This window comes from Typopeltis vanoorti, chromosome 5, assembly GCF_054136105.1.
Source record: "Typopeltis vanoorti isolate ZY-2024b chromosome 5, IOZ_Tvanoo_1.0, whole genome shotgun sequence".
NCBI classification, from domain to species: domain Eukaryota; kingdom Metazoa; phylum Arthropoda; class Arachnida; order Uropygi; family Thelyphonidae; genus Typopeltis; species Typopeltis vanoorti.
In genome coordinates, this window is record NC_143553.1 from 21,442,713 (window position 1) to 21,467,877 (window position 25,165).

General features: G+C 35.5%; 1 protein-coding gene across 1 annotated transcript in view; it reads left to right on the forward strand.

Annotated features, from left to right (window-relative positions):
- Positions 1 to 7,572, forward strand: part of Dus4 (Dihydrouridine synthase 4) — a 308,706-nt gene extending 301,134 nt beyond the window's left edge. The window contains exon 7 of the mRNA XM_090392282.1: positions 7,475 to 7,572. Within this exon, the coding sequence (XP_090248408.1) occupies positions 7,475 to 7,512 (38 nt within the window). The 3' untranslated portion in view covers positions 7,513 to 7,572. The remainder of the gene's footprint in view (positions 1 to 7,474) is intronic.
- The last annotated feature ends 17,593 nt before the right edge of the window (positions 7,573 to 25,165 follow it).

Genomic DNA, 25,165 nt, shown 5'->3' on the forward strand with positions numbered 1-25,165 from the left:
CGCGCGGAATTCTTAAAACAGACACTGACAGCTTGGGAGTATGTGACGAGTCGTCGTCATTCGCCAATCGGATGATTGCCAGGCGTTGACCTTAAAATTTTTATATTTTTAAGTAAAATGGGGCTTGAAATTGCAGACTTTGTTAACAGAGGTAACTTTAACCGAGGTATACCTGAATTTCATTCTTTTCACCCTCTATCTTACACCATACTGCCTCAAAGCCACTGGCACTATTTCCCTCTTGCATTTCTATTTTGTATGGACATAACTCTTTATCATCAATAGTACTCCCCCTCCCTTTTTACTCTTTCTATCCTTTCGAAAGACATCATACCTTTCCATCTCTATTCCTGTTTCTCACTTATTCCAACAATTTTTGGATGAACAGACTCAATGCAGGCATTTCATCTGCCTTGATTCTTACACTTCTAGCATTTATATACAAACAGTAGCTTATTCCTGGATCACAGATACCACTCATTCGACATGATTTCTCCATGCTCAACTCAAGCCATTTCCCTTTCTCCTTATTCGTTTTAGAATCCTCTTCAAATCCAACTGTTTCCTCTTAATCCCAGGTCATAACCTTCCTTTCCTGTCTACACATGCATTACATCCTCTCGGCACATCCACCTTTCTCACGCTGTGTTCCCCTGTTCACCCTGAACCTCCCCATTTCCCTGTCCGTCTTGCACACTCATTCTCTATACTCATGCTGCTCACTTCTTCATTCATAACCACCTCTTCAATCTCCTGCGCTTCCACATCGCTTCCCACTTGATTAGATTCATTCTCTGCACTCACTTCTCTACCTTCCAGCAGCAGTCTCTCCAAGCGACTCACACCAAAACCACTCAATTGCAGTCCATCATCCTTATACAGTTCACTTCGTCCTTCAACTCATACTGCATTCCTTTCTCCTTACACATTTCTGCTAACACATTCATAATCCTTGCTCTCTGCCTCATATCACCACTGTCATACCTAGGTAACACGCTTACTACCTTTCCTAATACCTATATATATAAGTAAACTTTTTATTCCATGAAACACCCAGTAATTTTGGCTATGGTTGATTGTTGATGTCACTTCTTTAATGATTGAAATCACATTTCATGTTGTTCATGTGATGAATCAATCATAGCCAATAATAGTGGTAGTATGAATTTCTTCTAAGTATATATAAATTACCATTAAGTTTAAAATATCAATCATTTGAGAAGTAACAAGTAAGACTTGAGGTATAAAAAAAGTAATGATTAAAACCTTGGATATAAAAAGTGAGATGAAAAAAAGTACTGAATAAAAGCTCAAAATATAACCCAAGATGCAAAATATGAATAAAAAAGTTATAAAAACCAAAATATGAATTACATGTGAAACTTTGAAGGTTTTAAAAAGAGTTCCTCATGAAAAAATAAAGGAATGAAAACATGTATAATTTAAACAAAAACTCGACAACCAATAAAAAAAATTAGTCATGTTAGCAAGGTACACTTTATTTTGGTGAAAACCGTTTCAAACAGCTTTCATCAAAATTGTGGGGGGGGGGGGGGAGGATGATAGAAGCACTCCCTATATAGATGTCATCAGTTAGCATTCCAATTGGTTGTAAGTTTCACATTCATTTCTTTAAATAAAGGGGGAAAAAATTGATAAATTTGTTATGAAAAATCTCTTGTCCCAATATTTTTGGCCAAATTAAAATCCACAAGGAAGGTTATCCCATGCATCCTATAATTGCTATATAAACAATACTTCCCCATTGTCTAAATTCTTGGCATGTTTACTAAAACCAATAGTACATAATTCCAGATTGAAGAACACAAATCATCTGTTCAAACAAATAAAAAAAAAAAAATTATTTTATGCAGTCATTATGTTCTAACCTTTGACACGACCTTGCTTTATACTACTGCAAGATGTACCAAGACACTCAATATCATCTGCAGATTACTATTAAATGATCACACTTAAAATAACCCACAAAGTTAACCACTCTCAGACATTTAAAAAAAATAAAAAACCTAAATACCTTTTATTTCCCAAAGAGAGTAGACATGGATGTTTAGCCCTATCTGACTACAAGATTGAGGGACAGCCATTCTCCACCCTTAGCCAATCAGAGAGATCTAGCCCAAACTATCAGTGATATTAAATGGCATCTGGTAAAGAGAGTATGAGAAACGTGTTACCATTTCACAATTCCTAATGCTATCATAATATATCATTGTCTGAAATAGTGTGGGTTATGTGTAAATTTTCTTCAGTTTACAGGATGAAAAAAAACAATCATCTGGGAGGGAAAAAAACCTGCTTGCCTATGCCAGAGATTGACTGACTTGGAAACCACTTGAAGAAAAGATTAGAAAAAGTTGACACTATTATCTAACTCTCTCTTTAGGCAGCCTAGTGCTGTGGATGTAAATGTCATTTTCACAGGTCTACACTGGCCTGCTCAGACATCGTCTTTGATTAAATTAATTATCTCTTAGCCAGTTATTTTAAATTTGAAAATTATTTTTATATGCAAACATTTGGATTCCCAGTGAGCGGACTAATTGAGTGGTTTTTGGCACGCTAGAAGTCAAATATACTATTACTAACATTTACACATTTTATTTAATTTTACAGCTTTTATGTTGACGATGTCTTGTTCACTGGGAAAAAAAACGTTTTGGCCTTACTAACCTCTTGCAATAACTGTAGTAGTATATTAAGCTTTTATTATTGAACAGGAAAAAAATAACTAAAATTTTTTTCAATTTTATATAAACTAGATCAGGAACATGCATAACTACAAAAATATAAGCCACTGGTCTTCAAACTTGAGACACTCGAGGACCTCTTTTCAGTAACTCATTTATGAATACATTTTATTTGAACGAAATGTTATAATTATATTTTCAATGTAAACAAACTATTTATAAATGCATTTAATTATTAGTTTATTTATTAGTAATAACTAAATAATAATAAATTTATTATAACATGAGTGATTTATTGATGACTGTTGCAATTGATTTCTGGTTCTACATCCATTTTATTTCTGTATTTGGCTTTTCATCTTACTGGGTTTCATTCCTCTATTACTTTTTCCATAAAGATGGGAAAAGGAAAAGAGGTAGAGCCCAAAAAAGCTTAATTTTGGAAACACATCAGCAATATTCTCCCCGTTTCTCCGCATCAGAGATCCGTCAGTTAGCATGACAGAAAAGCCTGATTTTCCTTCATGTCATATGAAACTCTAAGTCCTATCTAAATATACACAGACTACGTAATTGTTTTGATTGGTTTCCCTATTTATAATTATAAAATTATAAACAAACGATGATGATGATGATGATGATTTGGCTTTTGTCACTGTATACATGCAAAAAGCCTTTATGCATAAATAAGATGCAAAACATTATTATACCTTTTCCATCTAGCAAAAGGTATAATAATATCATGAAGTGTCTGATTATTGCATGATCAGACTTCAGGATATTATTAACATGAGTCAGAGAGATGCATCGTGGAAGATACACAATCATACACAAAGCTCATCTAATTATACCTTAAACTGATTCAATGTATCTACATTAACAGCACACTCAGGCAATGCATTCCACTCTCCATGTAAAGAGCTTTCATCTCACTCCTGTGCTCACACCCTCCTTATACAGTTTCCAGGGATGGCCTCGTGTTTTATCACCCCTTCTGAATAAATTTCTTTCATGTCAACCTGATAACAATCACTGACTAACTTATGTCTCAATTGTATTCCCCCCTTCCTACTATTCATAAGGATTTCCGATCTATATTCTCTTAATCTGACCTCATATCACACTTTCCAAAGACCTCTAACCACCTTTGTGAATCTTCTCTGAACTCTTTCTAACATATCCTTGTCACCATGTAAACCTGGTGACAAAATCTGTTCACAATAATCCATATAAGGCCTGATCAAGTCTTTATACAATGGAATCATAACCTCTTTATTTCTGCATGTCAGGATCCTGTGCATCATTGCCATTATCCAATGTGACGTCTTCACAACTTGTGCAATGTGGACTCTGAATTTCAGGTACTTGTCCACCACCACTCCCAGATCTCACATCTCCTTTACTTTCTTTTAAGTGTCCCATTATGCAATCTATTCAAGTCCTGAAAGGCCATAATATCTGCTTATGGCCTTAAGTCTACCTCCTTTAAAGTTTCCCCACAAGGTATATACTTTGCATTCGATTGTTGCTTACCAGATTTCAAACCCTTACACTTTGCAACAATGAACTGATAGTTCCACTTACTCCCATTTATGCAAATCTATTCAAATCCTCCTCTAAGGCCATAACATCTGCTTGACTCTGCATGGCTCTCCCCAGTTTTGCATCATCTACAAACAGCTGCATATCACCAGTTAAACCCATCCCACTATCATTAATATACTAATTGAACAACAGTGGTCCCAAAGCGGACCCCTTGCAGCACACCACTAGTGACCTTCCTCTTTTGGGATCCCCATATACAACTTTCTGATGTCTATCTGACAGCCAGTTGTTGAACCAGCTTGCAAATCTGTTATCCAATCCCATTCATCTCCATTTATTTAACAGCTTATCATGTGGCAATCTATCAAAAGTTTTTTGCAAAATCTTAGTATAAATGTACATGCATCTCCCTTGTCCAAGAAATGTGTCACCTTATTATATTACATAAGTAAGTAAAACATGGTCTCCCTTTAACAAACCCATGCTGACAGCCTCAGAAAATACTTCTGTTTGCAACCTATTTCAGTATCCTGAAATGGGTTGCAAACTTCTCATCAATCTCTCTAGTATCCTTCTTTCCACTCTCTTGAAACCTCTACTGTTATAAAACCTAGTAAACAGGCATGCTACTGCAACTGCCATTTCCATGGAACTTCCTTTAAACACATGGAGATATATCATCAATCCTATCCTTATTGACATCAAATTTATTTATTTCTTCATATATATCCTGCTCGCTCACAATTGAGCCATCCTCTTATATCTCCTCTACCCTTGAGTTTCACCTTTCATCAATGGATGAAACCATTTTCATCCATTAACGTCATCTTAGCATAGGGGTAATCTAGCTTGCCTTCTTGTGGTGCACATTGGGTAATGCTAATTGATCTAGAACGATTTGGCAGCTAGTCTAACACTTATTTCTCCTGGCTAAGGCATGCAGTCACACAATACTGATTTTATTGATGATGCTGACAAAAAATTGGGACTTAGCCTTAAGATGTGTCAACTGAATATTTGAGGGAATTAACAGAGGAAAATGTGAATTATCTCTGCAAAATACTACAAGAAAATAACATTGATGTTATGCTTCAAGAAACACATGCTAAAAAGAAGAAGAGAAGAGGAAAACTAATTAGTTATACCCTGATTGGTGCTACATACCATCGCAATTATGGCATTTCAACATATATTAAGGAAGATATACAAAATGCACTTGTCCTAACAACGAGATGTGATAATGATACAACATTATTATTATTATTACGGGCAACTCCAGGGAGTCATTAGACTCATTGAGGGAGGCCCCAAATCATTTTCATCACAACTATTTGACATTCTTACAGTATCTATCATACCTCGCCTTAAACTCATTCACTGTCACAGCATCCACCACAGACTCAGGGAGCGCATTCCACTCATTCACCACTCTAAAAGTAAAGAACCCAGCTCTAACACCTTTACTAACCACACTTTTCCCCAGTTTCCATGGATGTCCCCTAGTCCTCCCACAACCAGCCCTGTTCTCAAAAACATCTTCTGAATTAATTTTATAGAAACCCTTCAGTAATTTGAATGTCTCAATCATATCTCCCCTCCTCCGCCTATCAACCAATTTTTGCAACCCACAAATCCTCAACCTGTTCTCATACGGTTCATTCCACAGACCTGCTATCATCTTGGTCACTCGCCTCTGGATCCTCGCCACCTCCTCCCCATCAAGAAGAAACCTAGGTGACCAAATCTGAGCACAGTAGTCGAGATGAGGTCTTATCAAGGCTCGATACAGAGGAACAATAACCTGCTTGTCTCTGCTTGTCAACGTATTCTTCAGCAACCAAGTGATTTGATGAGCTGATTTGGCCACTTTTGCAATGTGTCCCCTAAATTTCAATTCCTTATCTACCAACACTCCTAAATCTCGTGCCTCATCAATTTCCTGGAGCACGGTTCCACCAATGCAGTAAACTGCCTCCCATCTTTTCACCCCAAAATGCATAACCTTACATTTTGCCAAATTAAATTGACATCCATTCTCCCTAGCCCAGACCTCCAATCTATCCAAATCATCCTGCAAAATTTTGACGTCATCTGCATTCACTATTGCTCTACAACATATAACAATATCCACAACATAATAGTCAATGTCTATAAACTTCCTTTAACACCATGGACTCAGTGCCGGATTTACGTATAAGCTAAAAAAGCTACTGCTTAGGGCCTCGCAATCTGCCGGGGCCTCAAATAAAAAAACAAACAAACAAACAAACAAAAATCTCACGCCATTTTATTCCCGTATACGGGGAGTAGGCTAGGCCATAAAAAAACAAAATATATAAAAATTGATAAAAAAAATATTCGTAGAAAAATCACTCAAATGAAGTCAGACATAAAACGATGATAATTTCTAAATAATTTTAAATATACAAAATATAACATTAAAATAATTTGGGCGCATTGTAAAAGTGATTGAGATATTTTGTCTTTTTTTTTTTTTTTTTTCTTTCCAAAAGCATTTATTTCAGAGTTTTTAAAATGTTGGCTAATTTCAAAGGGTATCTATCCAATAATTTTTGACCACTCTTAATCTTAAATAGTCCTAAGTGGGCTTGCCCCAAGGTCATTGTCTTTCAGCTTTCCCTACTTTAACTGAGAAAAGCCCCCCCCCCCAGGGGAATAATAGAACAATACAAAAGAATTAAAGATTATATTATTTTTAAAATTAAAACTACAAAGTTCCAAAATAGAAAAATAAATATAACACATTTTAAAAGTTTAAAATGTTAATTTCTGTTGTGAATGGCAACCAATTCGTTTGCTCTCTGCCTTCTCAAGTGAAGTTAAAACTTATTAAAAAACAAATTGAAAAAAAAATACATTTTGAAAAGGTAAGTGTATGTGTTTGTAATATTATTTTACACCCTCCCCCACCCCAAGAATGAAACATTAAAATCGATATAAAATAAAAATGTGTTTATAATTACTAACGAAGGATCGGCGTGCTCTCCCCTAGCCAGGGGCGACCCCAATCTTGGGGCCGAGACATGTTGTAGAGTTGATTGATAAATTCTGGCTGATTGCACGGAAGAGATCTTGTTCAGGAAGTTTTTTTCCCTCTCAAAAACGTATTAATTAAAATTTTTATCTTTAATACCTATATAATTTTTAATTAATTTTTAAAATCATTACTTAGAAAATGTTTGTAATCTTTTATTTTCTAGCATTTACTTTTGCTATTCCATTTCCAACCATACAATGAAGCGAACATTTGTAAGCGGATACCAGAAAAGAAAAAGAAAGCAGCAGCTTGAGACGAATTAAAAAAAGGAACAAAACTTGATATATATTTCACCGCAGCAACGAAAGATGATCCACAGACCCAAGGAGAGCAGCCAATTCCAAAACAACAGCCTATTGTCTCTGAGATCATTAGAGTCTGGAATCTCAGCTGATGGAAATATTGTAAATGATCCTAGTGTGAGCGTTGCTGCTGTTGGAGAACCGACATCTACAGTTGAAACAAAAAAATTCACGAAACTCAGTGATATTGGTCAATGGGGGTGTCCTCACACAGGATGAACGCTCATACTGGATCTTAAAAGGTCCAGCACTGGAACGGTCCATTTGAAAACTCTAAGCGTTCATTCAAAAATCGCAGCAACGAAAGATGATCCACAGACCCAAGGAGAGCAGCCAATTCCAAAACAACAGCCTATTGTCTCTGAGATCATTAGAGTCTGGAATCTCAGCTGATGGAAATATTGTAAATGATCCTAGTGTGAGCGTTGCTGCTGTTGGAGAACCGACATCTACAGTTGAAACAAAAAAATTCACGAAACTCAGTGATATTGGTCAATGGGGGTGTCCTCACACAGGATGAACGCTCATACTGGATCTTAAAAGGTCCAGCACTGGAACGGTCCATTTGAAAACTCTTAAGCGTTCATTCAAAAATCTGGTTAGATATTGTTCAAGATGTCTTTTTCAGAATAGGAAGGTTAATGGTGAAGTATACGATCGGGAATGGCTTGTGTACTCACCAACAACAAGTTGTATTTATTGCTTTGTCATGGTGTAAGTGCGGATATGCTATTTAAATGAGGGTAAACGATCGTCCCCGCATTGTAATTGTGGAGCTCAAAGACAAACTGTGGACCATATGGAGACCCAATGTTATTTTAGAGAATATTCAGGAGACAAATCTTACTTTCTAAGAGTACTCCCAAAGCTATTAACTATTTGACTAATATGGATATAATCTTTTAATTTTATTGGTTTTTTAAAATGACTCAATTCTGTTTGCTTTTAAAATGACAGTGTATTGTACTGCATGTTCTGTTATTTATGCCATACGAATAAAAAAATCTTACCATAATCATTCTTCATTCTACTTGCCACATATCTAAAAAACTATCTAGGGTTATTTGTTGCCTGATTTGCTAATTTTGCTCCTACTGCACTTTTGTTTTCCTCACTAAATGAGTCACTCACCTAGCTTGCCCTTTATACTCTTCATGTAACTGATTATTACCATTATTCATCTTGTACTGCTTCCAGAGTGACTTCTTCCAGATTTCATACTTTATCCCTTCATTCATCCATTCAGCCTTTTGGAATACATTCACACATTGATGTGTAGAGTGGCGCACCCAGAGATGGGGCCAAGGGGCCCTGCCCCCCCCAAAAAAAGAAAAAGTTAAAAGACAGTAGAAAATTTTCCAAAGTACTTTTCCTAATTAAAATTCATTTTTATTTATGTTGTGTCATGTCTTCTATTTCAAAAATTCTTATCAATTAAGGGTCACATACGGTGAGAGAACCCTATAGCATGTTTCTCAACCTGACCACAAGTGGTCCGCGACGATGGGACAGGTGGTCCACAGGCTTAAATTACCCAAATAAATCTATATATTTTAATTATCCAAACAAAACAAATTCAAATTGAATAAGTAAATATTATTAAAATAAAATGAAGACTGCCCACTCAGTCTCCAAAAGGTAGATAGCGCTAAATGGCCTCGCCTACTCCCGTATACGGGAATAAAAAGGCGTTCGCTGATTTTTTTTTTTTTTTCTGATAAAATGAATACTTAAAAAAAAAAAAAAATAGCGGTAGAATGCTCATTCCATGAACATTCTGCGACTATTTTAATTTGTAGCGGCAGAATGACGAGTAATAAAAGAGGAGTGAAGTGAAAAACAATATGGTTTTATTGTTTTCACCTTCCCTTGCTGTTTTGTCAGATTTGAAGTGAATTTGTGTTATCCACATGATTACATTTCAATCAATTGCTCGTTGTTTATTGATTTTTATTATTGAACGTTTTTCCTCCTTCAACCACGGCTCAGTATATTTTCTGAAGTGCTAAGTAATACTTAGGTAAAATGTGTTGTGAGTTAACTCCAGTATTTATATATTTTTCGGAAATCACGCGAAAAGCAAGCTGACAATTGAGTTGAAATGCTAACTTCAACCGAATTCCAATAATATATGAAACTGCCATAGCAGTTTCATATATATATATATATATATATATATATATATATATATATATATATATATATATATATATATATATATATATATATATATATATATATATATCTGCTACCGGCAAAGTGTGAAATTAGGCAATGTATAGAATGCCGAAAGTGGGACGTCCAAGTATGAAACGCTTAGATTTTCACACATTTCCTAGGCATTCTATAGAATGCCAAAAGGCAAATGGGCAAAGTGTAAAATTCTCCCGGCAGTGAGGTTTAATGTCACTAGGCGAGTCACGTGACTTTCGACGCTCGCCTCAAGCAGAGAGCCAGAGCACTTCTGCCATTTGCACTGCTGGCTTTGTTTGACTTTCGAAGCTCGCCTTGCTGCACAAAAAAATGGCTGAGCAAGCTACTGTACATTGTCCGGGCAGGAATCACGGTATGTTGGCATGCAACGACGATTCTACGAACTGTCTAAAGTTCGAGCGAATGCTGCTAAAAATTGCGTTTTTTTAACCGAAACTACCTACCAAAAGTTAGTGAACGACAAGAAAAATGCTAAGATGGCCTCTAAGAAGATACCACGTGACGTTTGGCTGCTGAATCGTTATGATGTGATTGTTGTAGAACAAACGTAAGTTGATTTACCCTGTTAAAGAAGGCGTCAGTGAAATCCAGTTTTACGTCACAGATTCCGAGTTATTTAATGTAATTCATAAAGCTTATTTGGCCATTGGCCATGGAGGATGTAACAGAATGTTGAAAGAAATCTCACACAAGTACAAGAACATTACTCGTCATGGAACTGTCCATTCACCTTTGTGAACCGTGCCAGAAAAAACAAAAAGGTATTGTAGTGAAGCCGATGATTTTTTCCGAATTCAATTCCCATTGACAGGTCATTTTCATCGACTTTCAGTCACATTCTCTCAGGGAATACAAGTTTATAATGGTATACCAAGATCATCTTACTAAATTTATGGTTCTCAAGGCTCTGACATCAAAGACAGGGAAGAAGTTGCATATAACCTCGTGGACATATTTACGTTGCTTGGAGCACCATCGATTCTACAATCAGACAATCGTAGAGAATTTGCTAATAATGTGGTGAGAATGCTTAAGGAGTACTGGCCGACTTTGAAGATCATCCATGAAAGCCTCACCACTCACAGAGCCAAGGAAGTATCGAAAGAGCTAATCAGGACAATGAAAATATGCTGTGTACGGGGATGCAAGATGAAAAAACTGACCGATGGAGTGAGAGACTACGTTTCTTGCAACTTATGAAGAACGGCATTTCATTCTGGGATTAAGAGAACACCATATGAAGCTCTCTTTGGCTGCAAAGCTAAAGTGAGTCTCACAACGTCTTCCTTACCCTAATATGTTTCACAAGACATACAAACTGAAGAGCAACTGGAAAAAATTATGGAAAACTTTCAAACAATACAAGAAGAAACAGATTACCCTATCCAAGAGAAAGAGTCTATTGCACAAAACACGGACGAGACTGTAGTTCATGATGGAAGAAACGAAAGTGGTGATGAATACATGTTTACCAAAGAGGTTTCCGGGTTTGCTGCCTCTGTGTCTGTTTGAGGTAACCAGTGGTGCCCATACGTGCAGAAACGTTCATGCCGCCCATGGACATGAGAGTAAAGCAATGCAAGTGAGAAAATAGAAGGTTATGATGTTAATATTTTGTGTACTCTTAGCTTCAATATTGAGAATGCTGTCGAAGGTAATATTCGATCTAAATTGAATCTGGAAATACAGGCCAAAAAAATGAAAATGGATTCTTCAATATGGACTTTTAAAAAAATTTCTTCCTGCACCTTTGGGGGCCACTGTGCGAGTTCCTATCCCAGACGTCAACAAGGGACAGGGTGACTCGTGCAATCTGCTGACGGTTCTTATGAGTGTGACAGACGATAGTTTTTACCGACTTGGAACTGCCGAAGGAATTTTAAACCAACTCTATGCCAGATCACAATTCACTTTATGTCCCAAGGACTTACTGAGAGTTGGAGACGTTTCCGATCACGAAATAGCTCTCTGGTCAGCCGCTTCCGCTCAGTCTATGGGTAGCAGCCAAGAGTTCGTGAGGTGTACTTGCAAGACCAAGTGCCGAAATTTGAAGTGCTTTTGTATGAAAAAGGCAGTTAAGTGCAATTCAAAATATCATTCCAGTCTACCTTATAGCAACAAGTAGTTCCGCACTGGTCTTTTTCTCTTTTTATAGTAAAATCTGGTGTCTTACATTTTGTAGTTCTTACATTTTCACATGCATCTTTTCAATAAAAGCATTTTTCATTTTTTGTCATTCTATATAATACCTAGGTATTCTATACAATGCCTAGGAAAAGTATGTAAAATATTAAAATAAAACAGACATTTCATACTTTGCCTAAAAACGTCACGCGTTCTATAGAATGCCTATTTTTCGCACTTTGCCGATAACATATATATATCTCAGATTTAACATGTTTACGAATTTTAACACTTTCGGTTGAATTTTATTGCTGCTGAGCGAACTCACACAATCTAATTAATAACAATAGTTTTTAGTTAGTTACTGTGTTTGCCGGTGCAACATATGGTTTTGCTTGAGTCTGTATATACAGTAAAGTTTCTGTATGAGAGGACATGTGATTTATTAATTAGTGTCGTTTTTATCCCGGTTGTCTCTAATTGCGCTATTTGTTGAAAAATATATTATACAGACTGCTTATACATACTGCTAAGAGCCTGTGTAGCTCAAGAGCCTGTGTAGCTCAGTGGATGTGGCGTTTGCACACCATCGCGCTAGGCCGCACGAAGGAAGTCTTGGTTTCGAGTCTAGTCGGCGACTAGAGGAAATTTTTCTAAGCCTTTTTTCGACCGGTTCCCGAGTTAGTCGATCTCTGGCACGGGCAAGCAGGTTTTTCCTCCCGGAAACTCGGGTTTTTCGTCCTGTAAACTCAAGAAAATCGACCGTAGAACCCACATTATTTCAGACATTAAATATATTGTGTTAGGGTTAAAGACCACGAGATGGCGGCACATTTGAGCCGTCTCTCTTCACTGCGTACCGCTTAATTAGTGATAGCCTTGGGCCATCTGTCTCTGATTGGGTACCAGTGGAGATTGAATTGCCCACTCAGTCTCCAAAAGTTAGATAGGGCTAAATGGCCTCGCCTACTCCCGTATATACGGGAATAAAAAAAAAAAAAAAAAAAAAAAAAAAAAAAAAAAAAAAAAAAAGGCGTTAGCTGATTTTTTTTTTTTTTTTTTTTTTTTTTTTACAGACTGCTTATACCTTATTCACTGACATAATAAAAGTACTCGTTTTTCTTGCCTTTGCAATATAGTGGCTATTGGGGGAGGGCGTGTTGTTTACCGCGGGAGCAAGTTACTATCGCTTTGCTCTGAACGTGTTTCAGCTTTTTTTTATTTGCGAGGTATATGCGAAACTTTTTAATTTCTTTTTTCGAAAAGTAAAATCAGGGGTGACAGTTATATGCGAGTAAGTACGGTATTTCAATTATGGATAAGTACATTGGTACCTTCTTTGAACGGAAAAATATCTCGGACGATAGTGATAATACAAAACGAGTTTGTAATGACAATTTGTGTAGTTTCTGAAGAGAAAGAGGTCTGTAACGAATCCACAGAAACACAGAATTCCCATCAGTTGCAATGCGATAATATTAATACGCTTAACGAAAGGAAAGATTTACTGACTTCCTGGACACTCCACCAGTAGATCGTATTCAAAGGTAAATACAGTTGTTTAGTTTGTAGGAACATTTTTCTGTTTTGTGACTTTTCTCCCTTTACGGTAATTATGCCTACATTATTGTGTTATTATTCAACAATTGTTTACAGTTTTGAATGTGTGTATAAAGTCAATATCAACAGTAGCCTGATTACGAACGCTTGATGAAAGGGACGGGGAGGTTTGGAGCTTCCCCGGATAGTATTCAAAAGGTAAATACAATTGGTTATTTTCCCAGTGGTTAGAATTTAACCACTGGGAAAGGGTTTGTGTCCACCTCAAAACTCTGAAACAGAATTTGGAAGCATTTTCCAAATAACTTTTTATAAGACATTTCTGTGATTTTACGATCCATTTCAGACTTGCAGTCACGAGAACGACCTTTCGTTATCGAAAAAAGAACAGCTAATTGAGCTTTCAAGTGACAGTGGGCTTAAAATGCAATTCCGTGATCGTGGTTTGGCTCGATTTTGGATCTCGCCTTCAGTGAGAAGTGAATTTCACGAATTATTTGAAGAAGTCGAAAATCGTCATGCAGTTTTCTACAACCTATCTTTGCGAGAAACGATTTTCATCGCTCCTTCAAATAAAAACAAAATACAGAATTCGGTTTAGTGTGTGTGCCGATCTAAGACTGAAGTTGACCAATATTGAGCCAGATATCCATCAACTCTGGAAGGTCGAGAAGCTCATCATCTCATTAAAAGTAAATAGTAACATAATTATATAATTTTATTTATTTGTTTAATAAAAATTAAAACTTTCTTTTAATTTTTATCCACAAAATTTAATTTTTTTTTCTATATATCCGGCCTGGAGAGCCTGTGTAGCTCAATGGATGTGGCGCTTGGCCGCACGAAGGAAGACTTGGTTTCGAGTCTAGTCGGCGACTAGAGGAAATTTTTCTAAGCCTTTTTTCGACCGGTTCCCGAGTTAGTCGATCTCTGGCACGGGCAAGCAGGTTTTTTCCTCCCGGAAACTCGGGTTTTTCGTCCTGTAAACTCAAGAAAATCGACCGTAGAACCCACATTATTTCAGACATTAAATATATTGTGTTACGGTTAGGGACCACTAGATGGCGGCACATTTGAGCCGTCTCTCTTCACTGAGTACCGCTTAATTAGTGATAGCCTTGGGCCATCTATCTGATTGGTACCAGTGGAGACTGAACTGCCCACTCAGTCTCCAAAAGTTAGATAGGGCTAAATGGCCTCGCCTACTCCCCGTATACGGGAATAAAAAGGTGTTAGCTAATTTTTTTTTTTTTTTTTTTTTTTTTTTTTTATATCCGGCCTGGTTGGCCGACTCTCCAGCTAAAAGGCTGCGAGTTCGAATCCCGCCATGTGCATGGATGTTCATGATTGTCTGTGAAAATATTAGAGGTAGTGGTCGGCGGTAGACAGCATTGGTGTAGATGATGATGATGATTGTAGTTGTGGTTGGTGAAGACAGAGAGTTGTGGAGTAAGTGCCCTTTCTCGATATGTCTTTGGACTACCTGGAGGTGTTATGTAATAATAATATCGACAAGCTTTATATGTTCATTGTGCATCACATAGTTTGAATTTGGCACTTGAAAATGCTATATCTGTGACAAATAAGAAATTGCATTGGCATAATTGAAAAGGTACACAATTTCTTCAATACCCCTAAAAGACAGGATGTCCCTTTTGTTTATAATATTATAATATTAATATCTTTTAAGATTTATAACATCTTTATTTAGCTTGCAAAAAATAGTTGCGTGCACCTTACCATTGTCTAAAATAATGCAAAAATCTGACAGCGACTCTTAATTTTGTTGATGATGTTGTTGTGGCTCAATTAAATACCGTTCGTGAAACACCAGATTCTTCATTAAAAGATATTTAATGAAGCATGTATAAAAGCCAATAATTTTATTATTGACATTAAAAAGCCAAGGAGTTCATCTAAACAAACATTAAGTCCAATGTTCCAGCCGATTCTGTAGAAGAGTATTTCAGGAGAACTATTTTCATTCCATTTATTGACCAAATATTGACTAAACTTCTTGAACGTTTCACTCGGCACCGCAACATTTTGAATTTTGTTTTTCTCTTCTACCAAATGAAAAAGATGCTCTAACAGCAAGTGCAATGGAAGATTTTCGTCAATTGTGTGAATTTTATACCGGTGATTTGCCTTATACAAATCCAGCAAATTTGAACGCCGAATTCAAGTTGTGGTATAAGAAATTTGAAAAACCGTTTGCAATAGCTCCATGCAAAAATGCCGTTGATGTAGTTTCGAAGTGTGACAAAATGATATATCTTAACATCTATAACTTATTAAAAATATTTGCAACGCTTCCGGTAACAAAATGCGTCAGTGAAAGGTCATTTTCTAATTTATGCCTTTAAAAACCTATTTAAGATCTACCATGACACAATCATGATTGAACGGACTGGCTTTGCTACACACACACACACACACACACACACACACACACACACACACACACACACACACACACACACACACACACACACACACACACACACACACACACAGATTAATGTAAGCACGACTGAAATAATTCAAGAGCTTTGTAAAAAGAAAAGAAAATTGGATTTTATTCTTTAAATAATTTTTATAATCGCCCAATAAATTTTATTGAACGAATTTTAGTTGAACGGATAAAAATAATTTTAATGCAAATTCATTGCGTTAAAAATATTTTTATCCGTTCAACTCGGCCCCCAAGATTAAATCCTAAGTGCGCCACTGGATGTGTATTTCTTTATCAGTTTCCAAGCAGCATTTATTTCCTTATTGCTAAACTCCTCATTCCATGCTATGGCTCCAAGTATCTCCTAAGTTTGTCATAATCACCAGCCTTGCACTTCCACATATATCCTTTCCTCACAGAAGTCTGCATATGGCCAACCACAACTCAGATGATCACTTCATGATTACTCTCGTCAGCTGGAGGCAAGTGCAAAACGCCACTCACATACTCTGAAGAAATGATCAGATATAAACCTCTCTTGATCCTTGTGTGCCCTCCTTTACCCAATCTTTGCCGAATGAATTTTAAGACCTCAAGAAATTCATTTTCTTTATTTCCAAATGCTATCTCTTCATTCCAATCTATACTGCTATAATTAAATACGCCATATTTCAAGATCGACAAAGGATATTAATGCCTTCATCAAATACCGGTGTATACAACATTCCATGTTCCGGTGGATTAAATTGTAATTTAATTATGTAATTAAACATATGGCAAACATCGAGAATGGAAATTCGAAAAAAACAAAATGTAGGAGACGTGAACAACAGCACAGATACTTCAGGATTAGCCCATCACTTCTTGATCTCTAACCACACCATCGATTGGTATAAAAGCTCCATGCCATATAGAAGAGGATTTTCGATGTAGGAACTTCAAAGAAGCAGCCGTTGCACTGCGCTCTGGAGAAAATCTAAACAGAATTCAAGGAATGATTCTGAAAGACATCTCGAAAAGTCTAATAAGTTCGCTCAGCTTACCAGAATTTCATTTCGCTAAAAACTATATGACGCGCTCAATAAACAATGACTGATACACCACGTCGTTTTAATTTATTTGACTGTGCTACTCCATTCTTCTTTTTTACTAGCAAACGTTAGTTTCACGTACCATTATACATGTCCTGAAGAAGCCAGACAGAACTGCTGGTGAAATTTGTAGAAAATTCTTGTATATATTTTACAAAAATCTCTGGTCAACTAATAAAGCCAATATAAAGTTCCAGTTTAATATTTAAGAAGTGACCAAAGACAACACATAGATGTTCATGTATTCTTTTTTTCTGTTGAACGAAAGTTTGTCCATTGTAGGGGGAAATGTCAATCACGTGAAACTTGGTATACACCTGAAAGAGACATAGGAGAGTGATTTTCTTTAGAAAAGGGAAAATACGTTGAAAATTTAATAGGAATAAAAGTCGCTGCTAAATTATATTTCCTCAGATTTCTTGAAATCGGTTATGAAATGTCAGATATGTATGAATTGGAACTCGAAATATCGATTCCTTGTTGTTTGGGTTAGGTTTGTAGGATTCAAACACATGTTGTGTAGTTCTTTCGGAGAAGCCATCTAATTTCATATATTGTTTGATAGTTGAGAGTTCTTCCTGTAAATGATGAGTAGTTGAACAATTAGTCTTCGGTCGTTGAATTAAACACTATGATTCTTGTCTTTTGAGAATGATGATGTGCAGATTGTTGAAGAATGTAACGTCCACCGAAAGTTGGTTTTCTATAAAATTCTGTTGTTAAATTACCTGATAGTGAGCATCTGAAAAGAATGTCTAAAAACGATAATTTGTTATCTCTTTCAATTTTCATAGTGAATTTGATACGATCTATATTGTGAGGCCACACTGCAAAAATGTCATCTATATATCTAACCCAAAATGAAGGTTAAAGGTGTTTAGATGAAAAAAGGATGCCTTCTAAATGCTCTAAATAAAAGTTGGCTAAAGCAGGAGGGAGTGGACTTCCCATGACGGTTCCATCTACTTGGTTGGGTTGTAGAATTTGTTTTGACAAATCAAATATCTAGAATGCATCACGAATTCGAACAGGAATTGCCATGGGAATTCCACTCTCCCCTGCTTCGCCAACCTTTATTTAGAGCATTTAGAAAACAGTCTTTTTTCATCTCTACACCTTGAACCTTCATTTTGGGTTATACAATTTTTTTTACTATTAACACCAAGAATGCTACTTTATAAAGTCTTTAGAAACCAAATAAATACAACATCTTTCTTTTAAGGTTACACAGTGGTCAGCATTCATAGTTAAGAATTTATGGAACATGATACGTGTTAAAATAATTATTTTACTTAATGTTAGGAAAGTAACATTCGTCGTTTCAACCTCCGTATAGAGGTCATCATCAGTAAAATACATATGTATAAAATATAAGCTACATACCAGTGCACTTTACAAAGGCAAAATAAATCTGCTTATTAATCTTTTACCTAACCAGACCTCTTGTAGAAAAAACTGAATTAATAATATATTCAATTAAAAAATAATAATAAATAGATAAAAAAATAATAATAAAAAAACAATATTTATATAAAAAGAAATTAAATTAAAATATAAAAAAAAATCAGCTAACGCCTTTTTATTCCCGTATACGGGAGTAGGTGAGGCCATTTAGCGCTATCTAACTTTTGGAGACTGAGTGGGCAGTTCAATCTCCATTGGTACCAATCAGAGATAGATGGCCCAAGGCTATCACTAATTAAGCGGTACACAGTGAAGAGAGACGGCTCAAATGTGCCGCCATCTCGTGGTCCCTATCCCTAACAATATATTTAATGTCTGAAATAATGTGGGTTCTACGGTCGATTTTCTTGACTTTACGGGACGAAAAACCCGAGTTTCCGGGAGGAAAAACCCGCTTTCCCGTGCCAGAGATCGACTAACTCTGGAATCGGTCGAAGAAAGGCTTAGAAAATGTTCCTCCAGTCAGCGACTAGAGTTGAACTTAAGTCTGACTTCAAGCGACCAAGCGCAGAGGACGCAAGCGCCACTTCCACTGAGCTACACAGGCCTTGTAAAATATTTAAAAAAAAAAAATATATATATATATATACATTTTTTAAATAAATTAAAAACACAACTACATTAAGCACTTCTAAAGTCCTCTCTTATTGAGATGTCACTCTGGTCTTGTTATGGTTGCTAGAAGGGTTACAGATGGGTCCTCTACATTCTTGGAATAATTGCTCCATCATTTTTGTTCAGGTTTGGATTGTGTTTTACAATTTCATGGGATTCTTTAAATCTTCTCTCAAATCAGGTTTTAGTGCGGTGTAGGAACTTGTTGCCTTTCCAATCAATTCTTTGATATGTTTGGAGTGCATTGCCTGATAGGCCTCTTATTCCATATTGGAAATATTTAATGCATCGTTTGTGTTCATCTTTTCTGATTAGAATAGTGCACCCTGTTTCCTCCATGTAAGGTAGGTTACAGATACATTGAATTTTGTAAACCCTGGGTGGCCTGGTGTGGAAGAGGATCTTTGGAAGAATTGGGTAAATTTCTTAATTTTGTCAGGGGTTTGAAGGTAGTCTTTATGTTGTATTTATGTAGTATTCTCTCTATTTTTTCTGGAATGCCTCTGACATCGGGTATGGCTATTTCATTCTTGTAATTTTGTTTCTTTTCTTTTAGTGCTACACACCGATCAGCATTCATTTTAGAAATTATGGACTTTACAACCATGTTATAAATCACTCTTTTAATATCCCGATGTTTCGATCTTCATATTAAGATCATCATCTGGAGCATATACAAATATGCAGGACAAGCTAAGTTACATTACAGACATTAAGCTAGAGAAACAATGAATTGATCACAAGTTATTCTACTGGCATGACCTCTAGTGAAAAAAAGAAAAAAAAAGTATTTATAAACTACATCAAGCTAAATTCTATTTATGATAACATGAATAAACATTCTTTCTTACAGATAGTTTTCTTTCAGTAACAATAATGTGCTATTTTTAGCATTATAATTCTTATTTTTGATTTAGGATCCTGGATTTTCTACAGTCCTGTTTATAGTTGCTCTTAGAGAGGAAGGTTCCGTGGGTCGAATATATGCCTTCCATATGTTTGGGATTTTTAGACCATCATTATTTTACAGATTGGGGTGGTTGGTAATAATCTCACAGGCTTCCTTAAATTTGTGTTCATACCATGTTTTGAACACAAATTTAAGGAAGACACAAATTTTGAACACAAATTTTCTGTAGCTTAATTTAATGTAGACCATAATACTCAGAGCCGGCTAGGGTCTTTGCCGCCGACATACAGTGTCTATCTAAGCGCCCCTGTAACGATCCAGTCGTGTGTGGTTCTTTTACGATAATAAAAATTTAAATTATTTGAAATTTCTTAAATAAATTTTGAAAGAACAGCCACACATGGGTTCGCTAAATGTAACGAACCGGGGGTGTTGACTAGGCAGGATAATCATTAAAAACCCGAATATTCAAAAAATTCTCAAAAGTTAAAGCAAATTTTGATAAAGCCACTTCACTTTAATCGTTGAATATAATGATACAGGGATTATAGCCTTCTCACCGACCCGAATCGCTAACAAAATTAAAATGAATTTTAATTAAAGTTAAAATTTATTTGAACTAAAGTTTAAAAAATTCTTGCATTTTACTAAATTCTTAGTAACTTGTAAAAATTTTTTTAATAATTTTTATAAGTGGAACTATCTTTTAGGAAAATAAAAGAAACTCAAGATAGATGAGAAAATAAGAAAAGAATTCAGAAATAATAATTAGAACATTTTATTAATATTAATATAAGTATTCAAAAAATAAAATCTTTACAGAATAACAGAAAATAAATTAAATTACATAAATATACTTGAAATGTTTTTATTAAAATTTTAAGGTTCTTTATTTCATATTCACCAAACTAGAAATAATGGTCTTAACGTCTAGTTTTCCTCTCATACATAATTTTCAATAGCCATTAACGCCAAACTAACAAGCCTTTTTTGTGACATACTTGTTCTTAAGTAGGTTTTAATCAATTTCAACTTGGAAGAGGAACGTTGCTACACTAACAGGTAAGGTTAATAGTATTCTTAAAGCAATTGAAAAGTTAAGGAAAATTAAATGATTGGACACAATAAAATTAAGAATATCGAAAAAGTTTTGAATATTTAAATTATCCTTTCGAAAAATATCCCGGACAGCACATAACTCGTCATATAGTTCTATTGCATTTACGTCTTTATTGCCGCCGTTCATCAAGAGAATCTCTAAATCGTCACAATTTTTGTTAAATCTTCGTTATTAATTTGTAGTAATCTATACAATAAATTACAATTATCATCATATGTTTTTAGTTGTTCAAAACATTCTATTAACGAACAAATTGCAACGTCTAGAAGTGTATAAAATACGTTCACTCTAAATTTATCTTCTGGCGATTGTGGCGTTTCGTCATGATGCTCCTAGTGAAACTGTCGTGTCTTCTTTCGTCGTCGAACTTTCGTACCAGTTTTAAATTCTTGTTCTTCATCCACCTCTTCACTCAGTTCTTTTGCCGTTTTTAGTACTTCTTTAAAATTTGTGTAAGAATATTTTAAAGTTTTCGATAGATTCTAAAGCAAATGTAATGTTCATATTTTGTGTCTTGAAGCATTTTACTAACAGGCTTTTTTCTGTTAAGCAAATCATGCTAAATTATAAGAGAAAAAATAAATTTGTAGTCCTTCATTTTAGCACACAATGTTTGTGCTTCATGCTGAGTTTCTTTATTAAACTTTTCATTATTTAAAATTTCAAAAAGTACATCGTAAATTTCTCCTAACTGATATCGTAGAGAGCGGATTGCATTAATTTTACTTTCCCATCTCGTTTCTGAAGCTGTTTCAATGTTAAAATTTTTACGAACTTTAAAAGGATTGCACAATGTTTGTTAGAGAATGAAAAGAAATTGTATATTTCTTGAATAATTGCAAAGAAACTAATTGTATCTGCATTCACTTTGGCTGCATCGCTAATGATTAAATTTAGAGTATGAGCAGCACATGGCACGTAAAAAGCTCGAGGATTTTTGTTCAAAAGCAAATTTTGGAGCCCATATTTTTTCCCTTTCATATTTTTCCCATTGTCATACCCTTGACCTCGCATGTCTTCAATGGGAATATTCCATTTTTCCAGTTGTTCCACTATTGTTGCACCTAAACCACGTCCTGTGGAATCTGATATATCTGCAAAACCTAAAAGGTTTTCCCTGATCTTGACAATTCCATTGTCACAGGAAACAAAGCGAATAATAATGGTCATTTGTTCTGTTTTACTTGCATCAGGTGTGCAGTCTAAAATTATGGAATAATATTTAGATTTTCGAATTGATAATAAAATTGTATCCCTGATTGCCTTACTTAAAGTTTCCAATATTTCATTTTGACTGTCTTTACTCAAATAGTGTACTCTATTGTTTCGTTGTAGGGCCCTTTCAACATGATTTTCCATAACGGAATCAAACTTCGCACACAGTTCGACTAATTTTAAAAAATTGCCGTTATTCATTTCATATAATTTATCAGATGATCTGCATAAAGCTAAATTTTAGCTACCAAGGAATTTTATAATTTCAATCAAGCATTCTAAAACACTCGTCCAATGTTTCTTTTTCCATTTCATACATGCTTTGAGTCTAGCAATCAATAGTAGTTTTGTTTTTTAAATTTTTATCAAGTTCCTTCCATTTTAAGAAATTTTTCATGTGAGTTAAACTAGTCTCATATCTATGCAAAGTTGTACTTACATTTCTCTAATCGTTATAACCTTCCACAAGACTACTTGATTCAGTAGGTGCGAAAAGTTTGCAACAAAAGCAAATAACAGAATTGAAAGTTTCGGAATAAACGAGAGCTCCCCATTTTCCATTTTTCTATTATAATACGTGTCGCCAAATTTACGACCATATGTATCTCTGGGATATATTATATTTTTCTTTTGAACAGGCCCCATTTCAATTAAAACAACTCGTAATTTTTCATCAATGTTTCCTCATTCACCTGGATCTTCTAAATTTACAGAAACTAATGTGTTAGTTTCGTGGTCAACTACAACTAATCTTCTCCTAACTGTGTTTCCCTTAAATCCTGCGTGTTGTTATCTTGTTCAACAGTTGTAATAGTACTTTCATTCAAACTGGATGGTGTGCATGGTTCTTCAACTCTGATTTCTGATGTATTGAGTTGGTTACAATCTGCATCAGAATATTTTAATATTTTAACAAATTTATTAAGAATTCCAGTTTGTTTCTTGATATCTGCTTTTTTCGCAGCATGACGCTTACGATTTTGTGCACCAGATAACATTTTTTTAATTTTTGATCCCATTTCTATTTTATACCCACAAGAAATTATTACACAACACAACACAGAGACGAAACAATAGTCCGCACTGCGCTGCTGTCAGTAGCCTATTAAGATGCGTACTGTTATAAATCTACTGTTGCTATCCTGTCATTACTGCGACATTGTAAAATTTTATTATTATTTTAACTTTAATTTCACTTATAGTTGTAATTTCGATTGATTACTTGTGATGTCTTTTTCTTTACTTTATATTTTATTCTCCGTTATTCTAATGTAGCTGTGTGCGTTTTCTCACTCTCCGAATCTCTCTTGTTTATATTATTATGTGCTATGTTTACAAGAAAGTCAAATAACATTTATTTACATTACTATGAAATGTACACGAATTTAACATTAGGGAGATTGCTTTCTCTATCCTTCTATAAAAACTCTTTAGCAAAATTTAGAACCTTTTTTCTTGAACTTTAAAATACTTTCTTTAACAGAAAACGTTATCTACTCTCAGTTTACAAATTTTACTTATTAAACTCCAAGCTTACTCGCAAAGAGGTTATCTAAATCTCTCTGTTAAGTTATCTTTACAAATTTGATATCAACTTCTAACATGCCAGTTGATTCACTTAAGGACACTTCTTAACCTTATTAAACATTAAACATATATCTTAAAAGTCTTTCTAATACAACTATAAGAAGAATTATATAAAAGTTTTGAACTTACAAAGGCTCCGTATCTCACAATTAGTCAAAAGTCTTTCACTAAAAGTTCTATGGCAATTCTTTCATCTCAGATCTTCATCTGAAATTTTGACTTCGGCTATATCAATTGGGAATGTAGCAGGACTCGTACAGTTCCGGAAAAATGTTATTCTCCCAGGGAGAAAAGAAAAACTTACGAGCAAAGGTACTTCGGGAAATTTGCCTCGCCTTTTCTCTTCTACTTGGGCTCGCCGAAAATGCCTGGACGACTGCTGTCTCAAATAGCTTGAATTGCCACCTCTAAGAAACTGAAAATGCCACTTCCAAGAAAAATGAAACTGTTGTCAACTGTCAATCAGGATCCCTCTGTACTGGAAACTTTTTTCTTCTACGGCATTTGGGACTTCTCTTATCGGCAATTTGAAAGCCCTGTCTGTGGCCTAGAAGTCGTTTCTCTCTAGCGACGTCTCGAACAGAGAAGCTCCTTTCTGTAAGCGGAAAACTCCTCTCTCAACCAACGTCTGGATCTGGGATGCTCTCTGACGATGTCTGGAACCGAGCAGCTCTGCCTCTCTTCGGCAACGTCTGGGACCGGGAAGCTTTAGTAATGTCTGGAACCGAGCTGCATTTGACAGCGTCTGGAACTGGGTAGCCTCTCCTGTCTCTCTGTGGACGTCTCTGGAACCAGGCCCCCTCTACTTCTTCAGCAATCTCTGGACCCGTGCAGCCCCTTCTGTTTGCTTCAGTCCCTTTTTATTATACCTCCTCTGAGACCTTGCATGAAGTTTCGCAATCCCCAAAGAATCAGTATGATTCTTTCATCTTAAGTTTCAAGTTCGGCATGCCTTTTGTTCTCCTCTCCTTTCTTTTAATTGTAAGTTGCCAGCCGTCGGAAAGTTGTGTGAACCTTTCTGACTGACTTACCAGATGTTTACATTTAGAGCCTGCAAGCCTTTCTCATACAAACAAATTTTAATAACAGTCTTTCTAATGCTGCCATGTAGATCTATTACATGCAGCTTCGGCAATATAAACATTGCCTTTGTTTTTAACACTCTAACATATTCTTATTAAAGCAGTATATATGATC